We start from the raw sequence: 23703 nt of genomic DNA, 5'->3' as shown, positions 1-23703 counted from the left end.
TACCACATCACTGGGAATTGAAGAATAGTTTTTTGTAGGTCAGGCCAAAGAAGGGTTACATATATATTTATAGACTGTCTGAAAGATTAATGAGAACATTAATTGTGGCCTATAAATCCATAACTGTCATATTTCTTGGTATAAAAAAATGGCTTTGAAATAAAAATGGTAAATAACATTTAAAAAATAATCGGAGGCAAATTAAAAGTGTTTCTTTAAGACATAATTGCCCATAGAGCAAAGAATTCGATAGAAAGCCCCACTCTTTATAAGGAACAGCTGCATTGAAGAAAAAGGGTATTAAGATATTGTCAAGACAGTAACATGAGTCTAACAAATGACTCTGCTCTACATTCCTACTAGTGGAAAATGCTTTGCGCTATAAAATGGTGCTTGCTAGAGCATATTTGTAATATCTTTGGGCATATTTTATAGAATTTCACAAGCATACTATACTGCAGTGTATACCATCTGTAAGCTGCCAATCTATATGATTCTACATTTACAGGTAGTGCAGATGCAAGGAATAAAACTAGTCATATTATCATATCATATCATTATCATACTTGTCACCTCATAAATTTAATTATAAACTCTCGCAGTTAGTTTAGTATTAAAGGACATCATGCAAACACTAATGAATAGGAAAATAGCTTGACGAGACATGCACCAGGCTTTATGCACAAAGATGGCACAGATGTAATGCCAAAGTTAGCATTTTACCAATCCACATAAAAAGATAGCTTCATAGGTACCAAAACTAAAGACTGCCTTTACATCGGTTTGATATGCTTTCTAGTGACACTGTCACTGATCGTGTTCTCTGTCATCGGGAACAGCGATCAGTGATGTGTCACGACAAGCCACGCCCCCTAACAGTTAGAAGCACTCCCCAGGCCACACTTAATCCCCTTCAGCGCCCCCTACAGGTTAACGCTATAACTTTTACGCAAACCAATCAATAAACGCTTATTGCGATTTTTTTTACCAAAAATATGTAGAAGAATACATATCAGCCTAAACTGAGGAAAAATACTTTTTTTATATATGTTTTTGGGGGATATTTATTATAGCAAAAAGTAAAAAATATTGCATGTTTTTCAAAATTGTCTCTCTATTTTTGTTTATAGCGCAAAAAATTAAAAAACGCAGAGGTGATCAAATACCACCAAAAGAAAGCTCTATTTGTGGGGAAAAAGGACGTACATTTTGTTTAGGAGCCACGTCACACGACCGTGCAATTGTCAGTTAAAGCGATGCAGTGCCGAATCGCAAAACGTGGCCTGGTTTTTAACCAGCCAATTGGTCTGGGGCTGAAGTGGTTAAAATGGCACTAAAATATTGTTCTTGCAAAAACCATGGCAAAAATATTTGCAAACAAAAGAGAGGCTTTTTTTAAATTTTGCTTTTTTATTTTAACAAGCAAAACTAATGAAAAAAACATTGGTACAAAAAAATTAAGAAAAAACTAAAAATCAGCCAAAAATTACTAGCTAAGAGGGAAAAAGAAGGATGGTAGAATAGTAAATACAATTAAACAATACATAGATTCATTGGGGCAGATCCACAAAGAAATCTATTGATACGCCGCGTAATTTAAAAGTACCTGCGTCGTATCTTTGTTTTGTATCCACAAAACAAGATACAACGGCATCTGGTATCGATCCGACAGGCGTACGTCTTAGTACGCCGTCGGATCTAAGGTGCATTCTTTCGGCGGCCGCTAGGGGGCGTTTCCGTCGAATCCCGCGTTGAGTATGCAAATTAGCTAGTTACGGCAATCCACGAACGTACGGCCGGCGCATTTTTTTACGTCGTTTGCGTTCGGCTTTTTCCGGCGTATAGTTACCCCTGCTATAGGGTGGCGTACTCAATGTTAAGTATGGCCGTCGTTCCTGCCTCGCATTTTTAATTTTTTACATCATTTGCGTAAGTCGTTCGTGAATAGGGATTTGCGTAGAATGACGTCACCGTCGTAAGCATTGGCTTGTTCCGGTTTAATTTCGAGCATGCGCACTGGGATACCCCCACGGACGGCGCATGCGCCGTTCAAAAAAAACGTTGTTTACGTCGGGTCACAAAGTATTTACATAAAACACGCCCCCATCACATCGAATTGAATTCCGCGCCCTTACGCTGCCAAAGATACACTACGCCGCCGTAACTTACGGCGCAAATTCTTTGAGGATTCGGAAAAAAAACATAAGTTACGGCGGCGTAGTGTATCTTAGATACGCTACGCCCGGCGGAAATATGCGCCACTGTATTTACTCAATGACACCTGTAGACTGTGTAACACAAAACAGTTACCGGCTGTCTTTATTGACTGAATGAGGGTAAGGGTTGCAGTTGCAGAGAAAAGAGTAGACAGAACCCCCCCCCCCCCCAAATATGTTAACGTTTTTTAGAATGGAATTATTATGTTCAGAATCCTTTGTGGTTAAGAGTATCTAGTTCACTTCTTAAGCAGGGGTATGGGAGATGTGAAAACAAGAGTCTTATTGGTTGCTACAAGCACAAAAAATAGCAATTCATACAAAGTCTTGAGACCCAATGTGCTCATAATACTTTTGCAACTACAATCTTACCTTACACTGATTAAGGATTACAATGCCAGAATTTTTGTAGTTTTTCTTTTTCATTCTGTATTTTGGATTTATGCATTCCCATTGCACCTATAATGAAAGCAGACAATTATAAGACAATTACTAAATCAAAAAGCTTTTTGTATGTTTGTATCAGTATCAAAAAACCTTGATGTGCTTTTTTCTTTATTATGAACAGCGCATGGGCTGCTTCAATTTGGGTTTGCATTTTAGATGCACAAAAATGTTACACAATCTCTAACAATATTATAAGCTAAATAAATACTATCAATACTATACAAATCTAGTTAAAGTGGATGTAAACCTTCACATACTGTATACCCAGTGAAGTGAACAGCCTCAGATGATACACAAGGATGAAACAAATCCTCCTACATACAATTTACATGTATGTCTGCTGTCTTCAGCTTGCTATATTCTTTAGAAAGTGCACACTGTGTTAGAATTTTTTTCTTCCTGTCCCAGCAGTGGGAGTGGAGTCTTGGCATACACTGTGTGACAGCTGATTGGAGGAAAGGCACACACCCCTCCTCCACATAAGCAGAGGAACAAAGATACTTGCAGAGCTGTGCTGTGTATAGACCAGCTCTCTGCTAATCTATCTCTATGCACCCACCCGACACACATTTCCTGCTGCTTTTATCTTCTGTATTGAAGAACTTGTCAGAAGTTATCATGCTGATAGGAGAAGAATGGAGCAGCAGAAAGACACGGAACTTAGGGCTTGGAGAGAGAGAGAGGTAAACACTACAGATATATGTGCCCGGTCAAATTTCATGAATCGGGTTTACATCCACTTTAAGGTACAAAGTAAAGCCCTAAGCTAGGGAATAGGCAGATCATGGTCAAAATAGGGTGTTGTTTGTTTTCTACTTTTTTTTAGGACTACTCTTAGTACCTATGGAACTTTATATATGTATAAATAATGCATTCTGAAAAAAAAAAACAGGCTATTTATTACATCTGGATCAAAAAATTACTGTTATGAAACTGTAAAATAAAACCAGAAAGCAGCCGTGGTTTAGGATGTTGGTGCAGATTTTCCCGGGACAATCTCGTCCAGATCGGAGCTTATCCCTAATAATTTCCAGAGACTTTGCTTTTGTCCCAGGAAAATCGGGAATGTTTTAGGCAAAAAACGGCCAGCGGGCTACAAAAAGATGGTCGCCGCATTTTTCTCTTGTGTTCAGTGCAGAGGGGAGGGAAAGCCAATCAGCTGCTCTCTTCAGTGTACAGTAGACAATTCTCTTGTACACTGAAGCCTATTGGCTGCACGGTCCCTCCCCTCTCCAGTGAACACACGTGAAAGGAACTGTAGCTGCTGCTGCTGGGGAAATACACTGTAATGAAGGAGATCGCCGCTGCTGGGGACATACACTGTTATGAAGGAGATCGCCACAGCTGGTGACGCTGATATGAGGAGGGCTCTGCTCTGTGCTGGGGACATCAGATGTAAGGAGGGACTCCGCTTCGCTGGGGACACCAGATGTAAGGAGGGACTCTGCTGCTGGAGACTCCAGATGTGAAGAGGGCTCCACTGGGGGCCCTTGATGTAAGGACAGACTCTGCTGGGGGCACCTGATGGCAGGCGACGTGTCAAGTAAAACGCTCAGGGCTAACACTGATTCGCCATTCAGGGTCTAAGGACAGCCGCCTCAACTTTACCAGTCCTCATCAAAAATGCACTAAGGAAAGAGCAACTGTTAAGAACCAATTGACGAGCGACAGTCAAAAATAGCACGCCAACACTACAGTCAAAACATATATCATGCGTCTTGATCAACACAAGATCCACAGTAAAGCACCGACAGGAAATCCACAATCTCATCATTCAACACGACATTGACTGCCTCTTCATCACAGAAAGCTGGCTAACATCGGATTCTATCACCATTCTAGGAGAACTCATGCCAGAGAATTATGGCATTCTAACAGAAAACAGAGTGGGGCAACAAGGAGGAGGCCTATGTCAAGTCTCTGGTGTAAGGCCGGATTGCTGAGAGGGCGCCCCTTGCGGCTAAGTGCACCCCACCCCTGGGAATGAGACAGGGAGTGCAAAGGTGCACGGATTGCCAGTAATGCTGCTGACTAGGTAGATGCAGGCAGGCTGGGGTGTGCTGGAAGAGCGGACTCAGTAGCCGTGCAGGGAATGGTTCAGGTGCGGTAGGTAAACCAAGAATGAAGTCTGGAGCCAGGCCAAGGGCCATACACACAAATCAGTCCAAAGGAATTTACAAGAACAAGCCGGGTCATACACAGGAGCAGAAGATATAGAGTAGTCAGCCAAGCCGGGGTCAGATGCGAGGAGATAAGCAGAGTCACAGGTTCAGACGTAAGCCAATGTTCAAGCCAGAGATTCAGGATACACAGGATACAGGAGACACAGGAAACCGATGACAGTCCAGCAATTTGGGTCAGACAGTGGCAGCCTTTTATAGGCCAGCAGGGGGATCCACCTGTCACATGACGTGCCTCTGGCGGCCATTTCTTCTACTGGCAAGATTGCCAGTACTTCCACAGCTATTTCCCTGACACAGCCTTCGGCCATTTCTTCTACTGGCAAGATTGCCAGTACTTCCACAGCCATTTCCCTGACAGCCTAGCGGTGATCTACAAGGCTCACCTCTCGGTCACCAAACCAAATCTACAGACCTCACTACCATACATGGAAACCCTCACTCTGCAACTGCAAACAAATCCCCAGGACACTGTTCACATACTTCTCTGCTATAGACCACCTGGACCAAAAACGCAGCATTGACAGAATTAATCTCCACCTACACCTTAAACATCAAACATCTTTTGCTTCTGCAGGACTTTAACCTCTGGGCCAACTCCTCACAGGATTCCGTCGCAGATGCCTGTATTGACCACTTGGAAGGATTAGGTCTGCAGCAACTGGTGTGCGGTCCCACACACGTTTCAGGTCACACACTCGATCTTATCTTCAAACAAGATTTAGACATCAATATAATGGAAAACCATCCCCTACCATGGACAGATCATCATGCAATAAAGTTCAAAATCATTACAAACGCCCCCTTAAAAAAAAAAACATTAACGACACAATGGACAAGATCCCAGAAGAAGCTCCACTTGGAACTCTTCAAAACGACATTATTGAACAAAATAAAAACAGCAGAACAATGCCAAACAGCAGCTGAAACACTCAACTCCATCAACAAAGCTCTACTACAGACCGCAGACATAGTAGCTCCTAAACGCAGAACGCTCATCAGGAAAAACAACTCCGGCTGGTTTAACGACGAGCTCACGTTGTTAAAACAAGAACGCAGACGAGCGGAAGCAGCCTGGAGAAGAAGCTCGACAGAGAAAAAACACACAATCTACAAACTAATCACCAAGAAATATCATAAAGAAATCTTTAAAGCAAAAAAAGATCACTTTTCTAACATCCTCGCAAAAGCCCGTAACCGCCCCCGCGAACTCTTTAACCTAGTCGCTCAGGCCATGAACCCAGTCTGCCTAGAGGCTCCAAACTGTGAATCGCAAGAGTTTTGCAGCGAATTATCGGATTATTTCATTAATAAAATTGAAAAAATCCGTGAAGTTATTCAGCAAAAAATAACTTCCACCGACCCCCTTTAAATGGCAATATTCATGGCAATATTCACACAAATATGCCACAATCAACTAAATTCACACTAAAGTCCATCTCCACCACCAAAAATGTAATTAAACCGTTTCTAAAAAAAAACACCCTCGACCCCAAAGATCCAAACCATCGTCGACCCATAACAGGCCTATACACCCTCTCCAAGGTAATGGAGAAAGTAGTAGTGCAACAGCTACAACAGCATCTAGACACCCACAAACTACTGGATCCACTTCAATCGGGTTTCCGTCCGAGTCACGGGACAGAAACAGCACTTCTCAAAATATGGGATGACGTTCTCGAAGCAGCAGACGAGGGAGAATCTTGCCTTCTGGTACTGTTAGACCTAAGCGCAGCTTTTGATACAGTAGACCACAAATTGTTGCTGACTCGCCTAGCCGACGTAGCTAGAGTGGCAGACTCCGATCTACTATGGTTCTCCTCCTTTCTGGAAAACCGATCACAAATAGTGAAACTAGGACCTTTCACTTCTGAAAAACGCGTCCCTCATGGGTCCCCCTTGTCGCCCGTACTATTCAACATGTATCTCTGCCCTCTCCTCGAAATCATCAGCAACCAGAATTTACTCTACCATTCCTACGCAGATGTCATCCAACTCTACTTTCGCATCAGCAACAAAAAGGATCATTATCTCGGACTAGAGAAATGCCTTACTTTGATAGAAAATTGGATGACGGAGAGTTACCTTAAACTCAATGGCTCAAAAACAGAACTTCTTCTGCTCCACACCAATCAAAAGAGATTGGCCATGACAACATGGACACCCCTGCCCATTTTGGGACAAACCATCACCCCGAGCACCAAAGTCAAAAGTCTCGGAGTAATTTTTGACACCGACATGTCATTGGATGCGCAAATAAGCTCAGTAGTCAGCCGATCCCACCATCTGCTGCGCTACGTAGACTCATCCCCTTCATCCCAAAAGAAGATATAGCAGTCGTAGTAGGAACAATAATCAACTCCAGACTCGACTATGCCAATGCCCTTTACCTCGGACTCCCAAAAATTCAAATTGCTTGGCTACAAGTCGTCCAGAATACCGCGGCACGACTAGTAACAGGGAAAAAACCCTGGGAATCAATCTCCCCCTCCCTGAGATCCCTTCACTGGTTGCCCGTAAAAGACCGAATTATGTTTAAGGCACTATGCCTGATGCACAAATGTGTTCAAAGAGATGCCCCCCAATATCTATGTGAAAAAATAAAAAGTCACAACCCCAATCGCGTTCTCCGTTCTACTAACCAAAATCTACTCCAGATACCCAAGGCCAGATGTAAGTCCAAAGGAGAACGAAGATTTGCAGTTCAAGGACCTAGACTGTGGAACGCTCTACCGACCAGCATCCGAACGGAAGTGAATCACCAGGCCTTCAGGAAAAAACTCAAAACCCATCTATTCTGAAGGCAAAATATAGTAGGAAATAGATACCAAGCACCCTGGGGCGATTCAGTTTGCATGTGTCGCGCTATACAAGTTTCTCACTCACTCACTCACCCCCCATGTTGAGGACATGTGGCCTGGTACGGTTCAGGGGATGGGGGCCCTCACTCGCCCCCACCCCCTTTCCTGACCTGCAGGGCTATGTGCTCGGATAAGGGTCTGATGTGGATTTTGAGGGGAAAACCACATCAATTTTCTTTTGGCGTGGGGGTTCCACTTAAAATCCATGCCAGACCGAAGGGTCTGGTATGGTCTTGGAGGGGGACCCCATACTTTTTTTTTTATTTGGCGTGGAGTTTCCCCTAATGATTCATACCAGACACAAAGTGCTGGTATTATCGGGATCAAAGTCAGACCCCCGTTCATTGAAGTTGGACGTATGATGGACTTCAAGTCGCAGGGCAAAGTCAGAGAAAATAAACTTTGACACTCCAAACCTGGAAGGGCCTACGGCCCCTGAGGGGGAGCAAGGAGATGCTTGATCTGAAGTGTGGAAGGTACAGTAAATGACAGTATCCCCCTTTAAGCTCAGATCAGGCTGGGGTGCAGAAACAGTTTAGGCTGAGGGTCCGATGGTGACTGGGCTGTGGATGCAGTGGTGATCAGGCATGAAAGCAGCAGAGACTCAGGCAGTGAGTGCAGCAGTGGTTGGGCTACAGATGCAGTAGAGGCCAAACTTGTGCCTTAGGCTGTGGGGGCAACAATGGTTGGGCTGCAGATGCAGTGGAGGCCAGGCTGGAATGCAGCAGAGGCTTGGCATGGGGTGCAGTAGTGGCTGAGCTGCAAGTATAGTGGAGACTAGGGAGGGTGCAGCAGAGGTTAGGCTGCAGGTGGCCCAGTGGCTGGGCTGCAAATGCTGTGGAGACTAGGCTGGGGTGCAGCAAATCATTCTCTTGGGTAGTGACAACATGTCCAGCTCGAATTTAAATGGAGACTATTGTCATGTGACACATGATCTAATGTGTAACTTGACTCGGCTGCAACACTTTGAAGCATGATAGGTAGGTAACTGTGACCCACACTCTCCATTGCATTGCTTGTTACATATAGCATGGCCAGCATCATATAAAAAAATATATAATTATGATATTTATAGTGCTAATTTATGACTCAAGTGAGTATATAATAAATAATATTCCTCACACCCTTACTCCAAATTGTTAAAAATATTTTGACTGATTTCATAGATTAATATTCGTGATTTGATATGTGCTGTATGGTCTGGGATTCCCTTGCTACACCTGGCATGCTGAAAGTCAATTTGTTTTGAAAAAGGACATTTCGTCCTACATTGCTTCTTCACAAATCACAGCTGCCAATTTCCCCTTTTGCCCCAAAGCTCAATTATCAGTCTTGTGTAATGGATTTTCTGACTGAGGTAGCAGACAGATATGACAAACATGTATCAGGGAAATTCTCAGCCAGCTGTTCCTTTACCTCTAGAGAGGATCCCTCTACCTTCAGAATACCATGTACTTATTGCGTGTGATAAACCACATTGCCACATTGTCAATGTTATCTGTAACACTACATATTAAAGTTCACTTCATTTACTGAATAAAGTGAGGTTGTACCCATTTCTTTTATCTAAAAAAGTGCAAGACAAATCCTTTTTTTTTTTAATCCCCTGAAAATGTTTGTATATTCAAGTGAATGCAGCTTCTTTTTATCAAATGCGCTAAGTGAATAGGATTACTGAACCTTAATGCTGTTTAAAGAGTTTGTTACACTAAAAATTCACATTCCTGATAGGCAGGGTTTTTTTTTATTACAGAATAACAGTGGGAGGACTCTAAAGTGCATTAAACACCAGGAGTATGCTATATGCAAAGTTCAGGAATGCACTACGTACAAAGTGCAGAGTTCAGGGGTGCTATAAACAGAGTACAGAGTTCAGGAGTGTGATACATGTACAGTGCAGGTTGCAAGATTGTGCTGCGTACAGAGTGCAGATTTCCTGGGTGTGCTATGTACAGAGTGCAGGTTTTAGGGGTGCGCTACATACAGAGGGCAGGGTTCAGGAGTGTGCCACACGCAGAGTGCATGGTTCAGGGTTCTGCTATGTACAGAGTGCAGGTTATAGGGGTACGCTAGGTACAGAATGCAGGTTTCAGGAGTGTGTGACATACAGAGTGCATGGTTTTGGGGTGCACTACATACCCAGTGCAGGGTATGGGGCGTGCTACGTACAGAGAGCAGGGTATCGGGATGCACTATGCACAGAGTACAGGTTTAAGGGCATGCACTATGTACAGAGTGCAGGGTTCAGGGGTGTGCTATGTACAGAGTGCAGGGTTCAGGGGTGCTCTATTTACAGACTGCAGGGTTCAGGGGTGCGCTACGTACAGAGTGCAGTGTTTCACCTCTCCTTAGCTCTGACCTCTGCATCACTCTACCCCCATCCCACACCTCTGCACACTCATCCCTACACTGCCCTCATCTCTCCCTCTCCCAAAGCTTCCATGCATCTAACCTTTTCAAAAAACACTCCACCCAGCCCTAGTACCTCCCTGCACTGTGGGTGGTTCTGCCATTGAGTGAACAGGAGCCAGCAGCATTGAAGTTGTAAACTGCAAGAGGTGGGAAAAGAAATTTAACAAATAGTTAACAGGGGAATTTTATGTTGCTCAATGCATTGAGCTAAAGGATGCTAATATCACGTAGACACAGTCGGAATTTCTTTTTCCGACAACACAAGTTCTTGTCGGAAATTCCGATCCTCTGTATGCAATTCCAACGCACAAAAATCCTACGCATGCTCGGAATAAATTTGACGCATGCTTGGAATCATTGAACTTAATTTTTCTCGGCTCGTCGTATTGTTGTACGTGACCGCGTTCTTGGCAATCGAGATATCCATTTGTGTGACCGTGTGTATGCAAGACAAAAAAAATGCATGGTTTTGTTGTCGGAATGTTTGATCGTGTGTATGTGGCATAAGAGTTTAATACTACTTTACATTAAAGTGAAAATAGTTTTATTATACTGTATTTAATAGGTGAACATTCTCTCCTCCTTTAGAAAATCAATCCCACAGACCCTTGTTAAAATATTTAAATAACGTATATATAGTAATGCCCTGTAAACACGATCGGATATCTGATGGAATCTAATCCGATGGATTTTTTCATCGGATATCCGATGAAGCTGACTTTCATCAGTCTTGCCTACAAATTATCGGTTAAAAATCCGATCGTGTCCAACGCGGTGATGTAAAACACTACGACGTGCTGAGAAAAATGAAGCTCAATGCTTCCGAGCATGCGTCGACTTGATTCTGAGCATGCGTGGATTTTTGATCGATGGATTTCCCCACAGACGATCATTTTTTTTTATTGTTTTTTTAACCATAAGAAAAATTTAAAACAGGTTCTATTTTTTTTCACCGATGGGAAAAAAAACGATGGAGCCCACGCACGATCGGTTCGTCCGATGAAAGCGGTCCATCGGACCGTTTTCATCAGACGAACCCATCGTGTGTACAGGGCATAAGACTTTGTTCACACATGCAGCTGGGGACAGCAACGCCAAGCAGTTGGCTGTGGTTTTACCTCTCCCTGGCTGTACAAATGGCGAATACTAAACAGCATGTCATTTTTGGTGAACGCGACAAATGATCTATGGGACTGCACCATATATTGCCCAATCACCCCTGTCAAATCCACCATGGAGGAGGGCACTGCTCACGTGAATGAGCCCCAAGAGTATTTTCTCTAGCAAATAAATTTAATTAAATACATTTTAAGTGACAAATGTTTACTGACATAAAAGTGAACAAAAAAGTGGTCATTTCTACATCATTGAAGTGTTCCATACACCACATGATGATTTCAAATCAATCCTACAAAACTGATCATCCCATCAAATGATTAACTCATATTAGTATCGTCAGTATAAAATTGCCAAGTGAATTTGGTCAGTTGCCGCAACTGTTAAAAGAAAAAGCGTGAGAAGAAAAAGATAAATTTGTTAGCATCCCAGGTGATGTTAAAATGTATCCCAACCATCGGAAAATAGATCCTGGAAATTTAGGAAAGTGTTTACAATACACTAACAGGCTTCTATATGTTGATACCAGAGAATATGCAGTACATGCTTGCAACATTATAGTGACTACATCTAAACACATGGTTGTCTTACCTGCCTTCCTTCCATGGCTCCTCTCATTTCTTTAAACGTTGAAGTGAACTCTCCAATGAAGTCATGTTTTCCATTAGAATCCCAGTCCCAGACTATACACTAAAGAGAACAAATGTTAACATTAGTACTCATGACATAGTAGTAGTCTACATACATAAATTATTAACTACTCCTGTAACTTCATAAGTAGCAAACAACAGTCTGCTTGTTTTGTTTATTTGCCATCTGTGTACCATTAGGGGAATTTCACTTCACTTCCTGTCTCAGAGAAGCAACACAAAGTTATAAGAAATCTCCCAGTATGGGACTCCCATTTTTGACAGTTATCTCATGAACAAATGTCCCCGTTTGGAAGATTTCTTACACCCCTTGTTCTGGGGAAAACTCAAATTTTCTTTGTGATAATAATCACCAGTACAAATAGAGATGTGCATCTCCCCTATAAGTGTATTGACAGCAATAAAAACTGTCAGAGGATCCAACCCAGGGGATTTACAGGACACCATATCAGAAATGTAAATAGGCTGCAGACAGAGAACAAAACAAGGGCATAAATATGAGTCTTTTCAGTCAACTCAGACACAAAAGTCTTACCCTATTGACTCTTTTATTACATGCTCTAGCGAATATGTAATTTACCTCATCCGGTGTCCTCAAAGCAATATATTGGGCGGACCAAGAGGGCCTTGCATGTACGGTTGGAAGAGCATGTGGGAAATATAAAACAAGGTTTCCCCAAACACAACTTATCCAAGCATTATGCAAAACATCACAACAAAAACCTTGATGGGACCCTCTTTGTCCCAATTGAAAAACTGAACCCACACTGGAGAGGCACGAATAAGGTCCGTTCCATCTCGAAAATCAAAACCCAATGGATTTTCGATATGAAATCTTATGTGTCGCATGGCCTTAATGTTGACTGGGACATCAACTGTTTTTCAAATAACGCTTAGGGTAGGAGCATTATTTTAATTCACTTTTATCTAATTTTATGAATATATTTTAATATTAAGAAAAAATAACAAAAAAAAAAATCTTTTTTCTTCTATATATACTTTTTATTCTATTAAATTCAATTTTTCTTTAATATGTTTTAATTTATAGTTGTTATACTATATAATGTTGTTTTTATATTGTGAGAATCAAACTCTCTTTGTATTTACCTCTCGGCGTTCCCTCCATTTCCTTTCAGCTTTGTGACTCTGGCCTTGTATTTCCTTTTTAATTTACAAATATATATACCTTCTCCTTTTTTACCACAAGATGGCACTTTTCTCCATATGCTGGACATTGGTCGTTCTTAGGGCGTCCCTTAGTCATAAGGTCGACGCCTGTTATTATCAGTTTAGCTCTTCCGCTTTATGCCCTTACTCAAGATGGAGGTGCCAATCCCAGACGACGTCTGCTTGTGACGAAACGCGTAGGGTGTGGCCTGCGTCCCGACGACATCACGCGGAGGGAATAGGAGGAGACGCCGAGATTCACCGCACATTGATTTTGTACACCGCGCGTATGCATCTACTCCTGTAAGTGCATTACCACCTTTATTAAAACTTTTCCATCGCAGTCTATACTATGGGATTCTTTTTGTTTTTTCTTTGAGATACGAGTCAGTGCCTGACTTATTGTATAGAACCAGCTCCAGCCACAAGTCTTTCTGGGAGACTTTAAACACCCTGGGCTCTTATTGACCGACGTGCTTGTGGTCATAACAGCGGGTAAGGAGACTACCTCTCTAAACACTCAGGTGTTTTATCTGGTGGAAGGAAGTGTGTTCTTTGATGTTCCTCTATCCTTGAGAAGAAATTCCTGGATTTATACATCCTCACTTGGGATCTTTTGGACTTGTTCACCTATATATCTCATTGTATTATTAGAATCACTTATTAGTTCACATATTAATATATTTTGTTGGATTATAGGAATCATTTACTTAATAGTAACTTTTTCCATCCTATATGTTTATGTTTGGAGTTTTTGTATTCACATACTATTTCTGCATTTTCACATATTTCATATAACTCCTTGTTGGAGTTTTCTTGGACATTAATTAATTAATTTCAAATTTTAATTTTTTGGTGTCACTATCAATTTTTTCTTTCAAATATTATTTATGCGCTGTACTTTATCTTATAACACGTTTTTAAATTTGTATACACAATTTTTGGTACTGGCAGCATTTTCGCTCATTTGTTACTTAGTGCTATATGGATATTGTTCTTTGAAAGATTTACCGGTAACTATGATTTGTTTTATGTGGTAATACAGTACATCTTCTTTAAGGGTCAGGTTATACCAATGGACTGCAGTAATCCACATTGGAGGCCAACACACCTTGTACTCAGGTGTGAATTGCAGCACCCCATAATGCGTGGTAATGCAGTATTGTGCATTATAGTGCCGTGCATTGAGAAAGTAATACATATACCTTTTTGGTGTGTTAGGAAGCCCAAAGCAAGCTTTCAACAAGACCTGTGCCTGTAACTGAAAGACAGTTTACTTCTAGTCTATTTACATGACTGCTGAGAAGCAGAGGCTCATTAATGACCAATTAATACACCAATACCTTGCCCCCCCCAAAAAAAAAACATAAACTCACATAGTCTAATGCCTTGTACACACATTCGGGTTTCTCTGCGGTCACAAGATCGCTGGGAAACCCGACGGGAAAACCAAGAACCGGCTCAGTCAGTTTCCCCTTGTACACATGGCCGGTTTTCCCGACAGGAAAACTGCCTGAGAGCTTTGGTCAGGAAAACCGGCTGTGTGTACAGTATGCTCCAGAGCAGTGTTTCCCCATAGAAAAACTGCGGGAAAAAATATGCCGCAATTCGCGACGAGAAAAAAGAGAACAAGTTCTAAAAAAAATTCCCGTCGGGAAAACCGGTTGTGTGTACAAGGCATAAGAGTTCTGTCCATACCATCAGTACCAGACATACATTAGACTGACCCCAGAAATTAACTTGAGTGCATAGGCCATAAAGCAACATCAATTGCTGGCAAAGTCAAAACCACCCATAAAGCTGTGACAAAACATCACAACAGGCGAGAGGGTGGGCAACTCTTGTGACAACTGAATTTCCTCAGAGCAGTTGCCCCAGCGTAGCCTTTTCCTAGAGTTAAGGCTCCACCCAGTCACCTCAGGTCTTTGTAGCCAATCCTAAGGGAGCTACATATCTTCCCTTTAAGGTTCACGCTAGGGTTGCACTGATGCCACTTTTTTAAGTACAAGTACCAATATTTTTTTCAAGTACTCGTCGATAAGATTCCTTTTTTTAATGTTGTGTGACAGTGGCACTTGCAGCACCGGAGGAGCACAGAGGTGGACCAAAGCAGGACCCGGGGAGCCGGAGAAGGACACAGGACAGTCGGGATGATCAGTTCGGGCAGTTACAGGCACCGATCTCCCTGTATAGCTTCCAATAAAGCAGCTGACATCTGCGGGAGGGAGAGGAGGCGAAGCACCTGTCAGCTGCTTTTTTGAAAGTGAAGCACAGCCTCCTTGGGGACTGCTGAGAATTACCTGCTCATCTGCATGGCCATGACCAAGTAAACTTTCCAACCCACCTGACACTCTGGGTTCAGACATCCTGTTAACACTATGAAGTAAGAATCAAACAACTCAGTAATATAAGGTTCTGACATATTTTACTTGAACCCAAATTAGAAAAGTTATTTCACAAATGGAAGGAATAGATCCGCTGAGCTGGGATAACAGCACCAACTCAGCAAACAGATTCCTCCCAAAGACAGAACAATGGTTAAACGATGGATAATGCTATATACACACGTGTACACTATATTCAGATCCAAAGTCACCTCCTGGTGGATTTTTCAGTTAACTACATATGTGGCCACACTAAGATAGATGTAATCTAGACAGCCTATGTTATTCTAATGAGAGAGCTAATCTTGCGCTGTCAAAAGTTTGGATACACCTTCTCATTCAAAGAGTTTTCTTTATTTTCATGACTATGAAAATTGTAGATTCACACTGAAGGCATCAAAACTAACACATGTGGAATTATACATAACAAAAAATTGCAAAACAACTGAAAATATATTTCATATTCTAGGTTCTTCAAAGTAGCCACCTTTTGCAGCAGACACATCTCTAGAACTGTTAAGAGGAGACTGTGTGAATCAGGCCTTCATGGTAGAATATCTGCAAGGAAACCACTGCTAAAGAAAGGCAACAAGCAGAAGAGACTTGTTTGGGCTAAAGAACACAAGGAATGGACATTAGACCAGTGGAAATATGTGCTTTGGTCTGATGAGTCCAAACTTGAGATCTTTGGTTCCAACCCCTGTGTCTTTGTGCGACACAGAAAAGGTGAACGGATGGTCCAAACTTTTTTCAAAGAGGGCCAGATTTAATGAAGTGAACATGCGTGAGGGCCGACCATTTTACCTGACTTTCTTTGAACCATTAAAATGAAATGCAAATTAAATATTTTATACAAAGTTTATTGCAAAGTGCTTGTGATTGGCTCTGCGCACTGTCAGCTTCATAGCGGCTCTGGCAAATAGACTTGTGAACAAGCCCAGCTACGTGCCCCGCTACACATCCTAACAATGAGAGAGGCACTCAGGATTTGTCATGCGGAAGATGTATCCAAATTTTTTTTTAAATAACACACGGATATACTTGGGGGGGCACATTAGAATGTATATGTAAATCCCAAATTGGGGCCACATCAAACCGGAAAGTGGGCTGCAAATGGCCCGCAGGCCAGACTTTGGACATGCCTGGCTTAAGGCATCTGAGTCCAGTGTTCCAGCAATGCAGTAAGGTGTTCTTGGGTAGAGATGTGTGTTTGTGCACAGTGTTCTGTACTGGTGGTAGTGAATAGATAAATATTGAGCAGCTTGCTCTTTCACCAAGGACCCAAATCGATCCAAGGACTTCTAGACAGGAACACAGATGACAACACTCCGGCAACAGATTCTCTGTCTTGGCCATCTGAAGTTACTTTTCCCACCTCTCCGCACCAATGGGTAAGCGCTGTAAGTGATGCTAGTAACAGGATGTCCGACAGCGGGTAACAGGAGTAGGCCTCGTGGTGGGAGTAGCGTTCCCTGTGGTAGGTGCCGACTGACAGGTGATCAATCCCTCAGTGTGTGGCTACCTTGATCCCTGGTGGCTTGTCCAGGCCCTTTTGGACCGCCAGCCTCTCAATGGCGCTCCTCAGACTGACTCCCCACCGAACAGCAGTACAGCTTGGGATCTCCGAAAGTGGGAACCCAGTCACTCACTAGGTCCCCGTTGCTGTTCAGATGTTCCGGGCCAGCATGGTCCCGGAACCAAGAACACAGCGTGCCACGCACACCCGGCATGGTAGGCCATAACGCTGGGGCGCTGTGATGTGGCCACCCTAAAGGTGGGTGCCACACTGGACGAAGAAGACCCAGAACCAATGGCATCTGCCTCATAAATACCCCTCCCAGCATGCACATCGAGGACAAACCCTCCTGACTGCTGGGAAAGAGCACCCAAACCTTGACTCCACTGCTGCCACCTGCAGCACCGGGGCTGGAAGAACACCCCAACGCAACAGAATAAGCCCACAGCACAGCCAAGCTGAGACAGAGACCCTGTTTTGCACTTAACAATCTGGATCAGAGTTTAACTATACTCTGATCTACCCTTAAATTTAACTAGCACCGGTACCATAAAGTACACAGGCTCTACATATATATTATTATTTTTTTTTGGAGAGAGAAGGGCTGGGGGTATCAAGGTGTGTTTGATGTAACTTTCCTGCAATATTTCTTCAGTTTTTGTTTAGACAAACATACTGTATGTACTTAGAGGGCATTTTTTCCCAAGTTTTGACCAGTGATTGTTTTAAGACAAATAGTGTTACTGTAGAGAAACCTAATATTTCATTCTGCATTGTTGACCTGTTTATAAGGGCACTAAAAAAACAATAGTGTGTTTTACTGCTCTTTTTCACAATGCAAGTCAAGTCTAGGTGCCTAAATTTATAAGCAGAAGTTAGTAAAAGTACAGCAAAAAATGCAATGAAATTCATAGCGGTGTTTGTATTGCAGGCTCACATGAGTGTGCTGATGTTCATACACTGTGTAAGCTTGATCCCTTGAGCTGATCTGTTAAAGCTTACAATGCATACAGTACAGCCCTTGTTTACACTGTGCAATTAATATGGGAATAATGTTTTGGTACTTTATATGCAGATAAGGTGAACTAAGTAACGTGCATACTAAGATTTTGCTGTAAATAAACAAACTTATATGACATGTGCCAAAATTGATCAATAAGGTATGCATAATGCAAAAGGGGTAGCTCCAAATAACTTTATGCTGTGCTCTTATAGAAAATAAGGCATATAAATATGGGTATTCATCATTACCTTTTGCAATTATTAAACCACAGCGATTAACTTTTACACGTGTTTGCCAAAACATACATGTATGCATATGCACTAGCATCCGTGTAGCACGCACTATGGCTTGACCAGAAGTCCCGAAATATATATTTTTTAATGTATACAGTATACAGTGCGTATATACATATCTATATATATATATATATATATATATATATATATATATATATATATATATATATATGTATATACAGCCCTCACATTTTCCACATGCCTAGTGGAAAATGAGGGCTGGCGAGGAGCTCAGCTGCCTGGGAGGGGGGGGGGGGGACACAGCTGGTGGGGTTGATCGAGAGACTTTCTCCCAGCGATCGCCCAGGGGAAGAGAGCATGGAGGAAGAGGAAAGTTCCAGGATCACAGGATAGCCCGCTGTAACAGCTTATATTACCATTGCCTCTGGTCGCCGTCACACGTAGCCCCACCTCTTCCTGAACCCGCACCTGTGATAGACAGAACGCCGGTCCAATGCTGGGATGCGTTCTGTCTATCACAGGCTCGGCGTCAGGAGGAGGCAGGGCTGTGTGTGTGAAGGCAAATGGAGAGGAGACAAGTGTAATGTAAGCTGTTCTAGCATGCTAACCTGCTCTGTGATTCCATGGCTTTCCTCTTCCTCCAGTCGTGATCTGGCCACCCTATTTCTTCCTCTGCCCAGGCGAGGCTGCAATGGTGGGAACAGTGAGGCTGCAATGGTGGGCACAGTGAGGCTGAAATGATGGGCACAGTGAGGCTGAAATGATGGGCACAGTGAGGCTGCAATGATGGGCACAGTGAGGCTGAAATGATGGGCACAGTGAGGCTGCAATGATGGGTACAGTGAGGCTGCAATGGTGGGCACAGTGAGGCTGCAATGATGGGCACAGGTGAGGCTGCATTGGTGGGCACAGGTCACACTGCAGTGATGGGCACAGGTTATGCTGCATTGATAGGCACAGGTGGGCCTGCATTGATGGGCACTGGTGAGGCTGTATATATATATATATATATATATATATATATATATATATATATATAAATAAAATGTATAAACCTTTCCTGGTCCAGTAGGGTTGACGGGTTCAGAGCTTTTAGTCCGAGGTTAACTCCGTTTGGCGTGACTGACCTCCCTTGGCAACTGTTTCAGACTCAGGTATGCCACCGGGTCGTCAGATCACACGCCGGTCAGTCCCCAAGTCTTTGTGCGATCTGCAGAGTCACCAGCAGTCAGTGTGAAGACGGCGAATGTGTCTGTGCGCCGCCGTCTAGGTGTCCCGCTATGGGAGGGGGCAGGTTATGGCTCTGAAGTGACAATCACAGGAGATAAAAAAAAAAAAAAAAGGAAAAAGTTATATTTGTTGAGATGCTGTAAAACTGGGGCTCAGAGTTTGGGGGGAAGGGGATCAGTGCCCCATAGGGTCAGCCACCCTCTGCTCCCTCCGCAGCCGCCAGTTCTCCTCTTTGAGCTTTTCCAGCTCCATCTCCAGTTCATGGAGCCTGGGGGGGTCAGCCCGCTGTGACCTCAGGTGGTTGTTCTCCTCCTCCATGCGGCTTATGCACTCCTTCAGCTCTATGTACTCACGGATCAGATCCTGCTTGCTCATGTCCTGCAGGCTCTCCACGTGGTCCTTCATCATCAGGAACTGGGTGGTGGTGTAAGGGGCCACCGGTGGGCCCTTGGCGAACATCTCGGCCCGCATCTGGGACGCCCGCTGCGACTCCCTCTCCTCCAGTCGCTTCTTCTCCTCCCAGGTCAGCTTGTTATACGGCTTCCAGGACCTCTTCTTCTTGGAGGGTGGCCGGCGGTGCCTCTTTCTGCCCAGCTCCCTCCAGGGCCCCTCTGGCTCATGGCTGTCACCCATGACCAGCTGACAATGGTGTTCCCTGTTGTCCGTAATACCAGATTGTACCGTGAGGACTTCGTAAAGGGTGTCCAATGGTTCTTCCGGACCCAGCTCCTGGAGATCCCAAGCCGAGTCTACACAATGGGCTGCTGCTGGTGGGCGGTACCCAGGTTGAGACCAATTTGACCTGGTGTTGTCATTCAGGGGGCAATTCTGCTTGAAGTGACCCAGCTGTTTGCACCGGAAGCAGCGTTGTTCGTTGTCCTCCTGGCATGGATAGCGAGGGCTAGATGTCATCGGTCTGTTAGGAGGTTGGTATCTAGCGGCTGGTGGGTGTAAGGGCGCCGTTGGTCATGGAGGTTGTACCCGTGGTGTGACCTGGTTTGTCTTGCGAGTATCCGCATATTCATCCGCCAACTTCGCGGCCTCTGGTAGAGTCATGGGCCTGCGATCTCTCACCCAATCTTTGACATCCGTCTGGATGTGATTGTAAAATTGCTCCAGGAGCATTAGTTGCAAAATGTCCTCTGCGGTGGTGGCCTGGCTGCTGTTAACCCAGTTAGAGGCCGACAGGGACAACTGGCATGCCCATTCCGCGTAAGAGTCTTTAGTGGTTTTGCGTGAGTCCCTGAACTTCTGTCGGTGGGACTCTGGGGTTACTGCATAACGAGCTAGGAGCGCTTCTTTAACCCGGGCGTAGCTATGGATATCCTGATCTGGCACGGTCCGGAAAGCATCAGAAGCTTTGCCTGACAGTTTGCCTGACAATATTGCAACCCACTCTCCTCTAGCTATTCGGTGCAGGTTACATTGTCTCTCAAAATCTGCCAGGTAGTTATCAATTTCACAGTCCTTTTCATCAAAAGCTTTAAAAGCGCTAAACGGAATCTTCCTTGCGTCTGCTGTGCTGTACTCACTGTTTGGAGAATGTGCGGCTGCTTGTTGGACTGCTGCCAGTTTTAACTGTAGTTCTGCGTTTACTAACAGGTCCATCACTTTCAGCACCACATCCGGCGTTGGGTTCGGACTGAACCATGCTAGCTTCTCTCTCATTAGCTTGTTGGCTGGTGATTCCTCTTCCTGAATCACTGGTGTCTCCATCTCTTGTACTGCTGGCGTTGCTGCAATCACGTTCTCCTGGTCTAGCTCCATTAATTCTGCTATGATGACCTGCTTGGTTTTGTTGCTAGCAATCCTTCCACGAACTTCCAGTAGTTCTTCCAGTGTCTGCTTGGACTCCCTTGTAAAGGAGAGTAGAAGGGAAAATCCCGCTGCTGCCAACCATTTGTGACGGTATTGGAATGATATCCCCGTCAAAGTCTTCCCTTCTTCCCATAAAGATAATCACCCCAATATTCCACAAGGGGGGCTATTCCTGGGATCCCCCAATAAGCCACACATGCCAAGCTTACTGCTGGAACAACACACTTTAATGCCAGCATTCAGCTGGTTATATGCAGGTTACAAGCTGTTAATGACAATCTCCGCCCCCCCTCACACAGTGGGGGTCTTCAATACAGATCCTTGGAAACAATGATCTCTCCTTGAACTAATCAGTCTCTAGACCCTCTGGCACCGAACCTGCCAGACACATTTCTTTAGATACTGACATCAGTGGGGGGTAATTATTACAATGAAGCAATCAGAATAATTAACATGCCACTTATCTAATCATTTAGCTTGATGATACAATACACATCTTTTAAGGGTAAACACAGATCTCCTTCACACAACACAATAGACCAATTAACCTTTAGAATAGTGAGGGGACATTAGCACTTCAACAGGCTGTTTTAGCAGAGGACTGAATCACACATTAAATGACTTTCTACCTCTAACACAGCATCAAACAAGCAGGGAGAATTACAATGAGACATATAGGCAAATGCATCACATATAATATATGCACACACACTCTAAAACAAGAAAGAATAGTATCACTCCACAAGATCGCAATATTCTTTTTTTTTTTTTTATTTCAAACACATGCAAGCTAAGTCCCATGTTTTTTGACAGCACTGATCACATGTTATAAATCAAGCTTAGTAACATAGCTAACCACTCCACTTGATCACTACAACCAATCAAAAAACCCAGAACTACTCTTAAGGCCCATACACACGATCAGACTTTCCGACAACAACGGTCTGACGGACGTGTTTTATCGGACAATCCAACCGTCTGTATGCTCCATCGGACAATTGTTGACGAAATTTCCACAGACAAATGTTCGCTGTGCATGCTCTCAAACTTTCCGACAACAAATGTGTTACGTCGGATCATCCGATCGTGTGTACACAAGTCCAATGGACTAAAATCCAAAGTTCAAACACGCATGCTCAGAACCAATGCTAAAGATCAGACAACGATAGCAGAAGTTGCCCAAAGGGTGGTGGTAAAGAGCTTAAAAAAACATGTGATTTGGTAAAAGTTGGCTGAAAATGTCCTGCCGTGTGTATGAGTCTTAAGAAATACTATACAAATCTTAGGGATTGTTTGATACAATTTAATTGAATATAATATTTTATAGTTTTATTTATGTAAAGCCTTGTACACACAATCTGACTTCCATCTGACTTTTCCATGGATTTTTGTCCGAAGGGGTGTTGGCCGTGACCTTGGTATGCATACACACGGCAGAACATTTTCAGCCAACATTCACCAAATCACGTGTTTTTTCAGCTCTTTACCGCCACCCTTTGGGCAACTTCTGCTATTGTTGTCTGATGTTTAGCATTGGTTCTGAGAATGCGTGTTTGTACTTTGGATTTTAGTCCAATGGACTTGTGTACATGCGTTCGGATGATCCGACGTAACACATTTGTTCTCAGAAAGTTTAAGAGCATGCACAGCCAATTTGTTGGCAAAAATTCTGACAACAATTGTCCGATGGAGCATACAGACGGTCGGATTGTCCGATAAGACACATCCGTTGGACCGTTGTCGGAAAGTCTGATCGTGTGCATGGGCCTTAAGTCTAACCTTAATAAGTAATATGTCCTAGTATAAGGTAAAGCAGTGGTCATCATCCCTGTCCTCAGGGCCCACTAACAGGCCAGGTTTTATGTATTACCTTGGGGAGATGCAGACTAGAATACTGCAATCACTGAGCAGCAAATGATATCACCTGTGATGAATTTCAGTTTTCTTTCAAACCTGGCCTGTTAGTGGGCCCTGAGGACAGGGTTGATGACCACCGAGGTAAATTATTAAATGTTGTCCATCGATTTGGCAAATATTTCATCTATAAAATGTCACCATGCAAGCAGTCTACCATTCAGTCCAGGAGGTGGTAAAGGTGTGCACCCAAGAATAGCGTGCCTGACCTGAAAGAACAACAATGGTTATAAGGACTAGCTGCATGAACCCAAAGTCCAGCAACTGCTCATTTTATGTATCAGAGATTAATAGCCAGATTCAGAAAGACTGGCTTAACTTTGTGCAGGCGTAGCGTATCGCATATACGCTACACCGCTGTAAGTCAGAGAGGCAAGTGCTGTATTCACAAAGCACTTGCCTCCAAAGTTACGGCGGCGTAGCGTAAATGGGCCGGCGTAAGCACGCCTAATTAAAATTGTGAAGAGGTGGGCGTGTTTTATGCAAATAAACCATGACCCCACGTAAATGATGTTTTAAACGAACGGCGCAT

The 23703-nt window shown here is 43.5% G+C and overlaps 1 protein-coding gene across 1 annotated transcript in view; it reads right to left on the bottom strand.

Moving 5' to 3' along the window:
* The window catches only part of CPNE4 (copine 4), a 508892-nt gene that overhangs the window by 79569 nt on the left and 405620 nt on the right, over positions 1–23703 (bottom strand). The window contains exons 8-9 of the mRNA XM_040353037.1: positions 11824–11922; positions 2589–2675 (exon numbers count right to left, since the gene is read on the bottom strand). Coding sequence (XP_040208971.1) covers positions 2589–2675; positions 11824–11922 — 186 coding nt within the window. The remainder of the gene's footprint in view (positions 1–2588; positions 2676–11823; positions 11923–23703) is intronic.

Source organism: Rana temporaria, chromosome 5, assembly GCF_905171775.1.
Source record: "Rana temporaria chromosome 5, aRanTem1.1, whole genome shotgun sequence".
NCBI classification, from domain to species: Eukaryota; Metazoa; Chordata; class Amphibia; order Anura; family Ranidae; genus Rana; species Rana temporaria.
The sequence above is the reverse complement of the archived record's forward strand: the minus strand, read 5'-3'. Positions and strand labels throughout refer to the sequence as shown.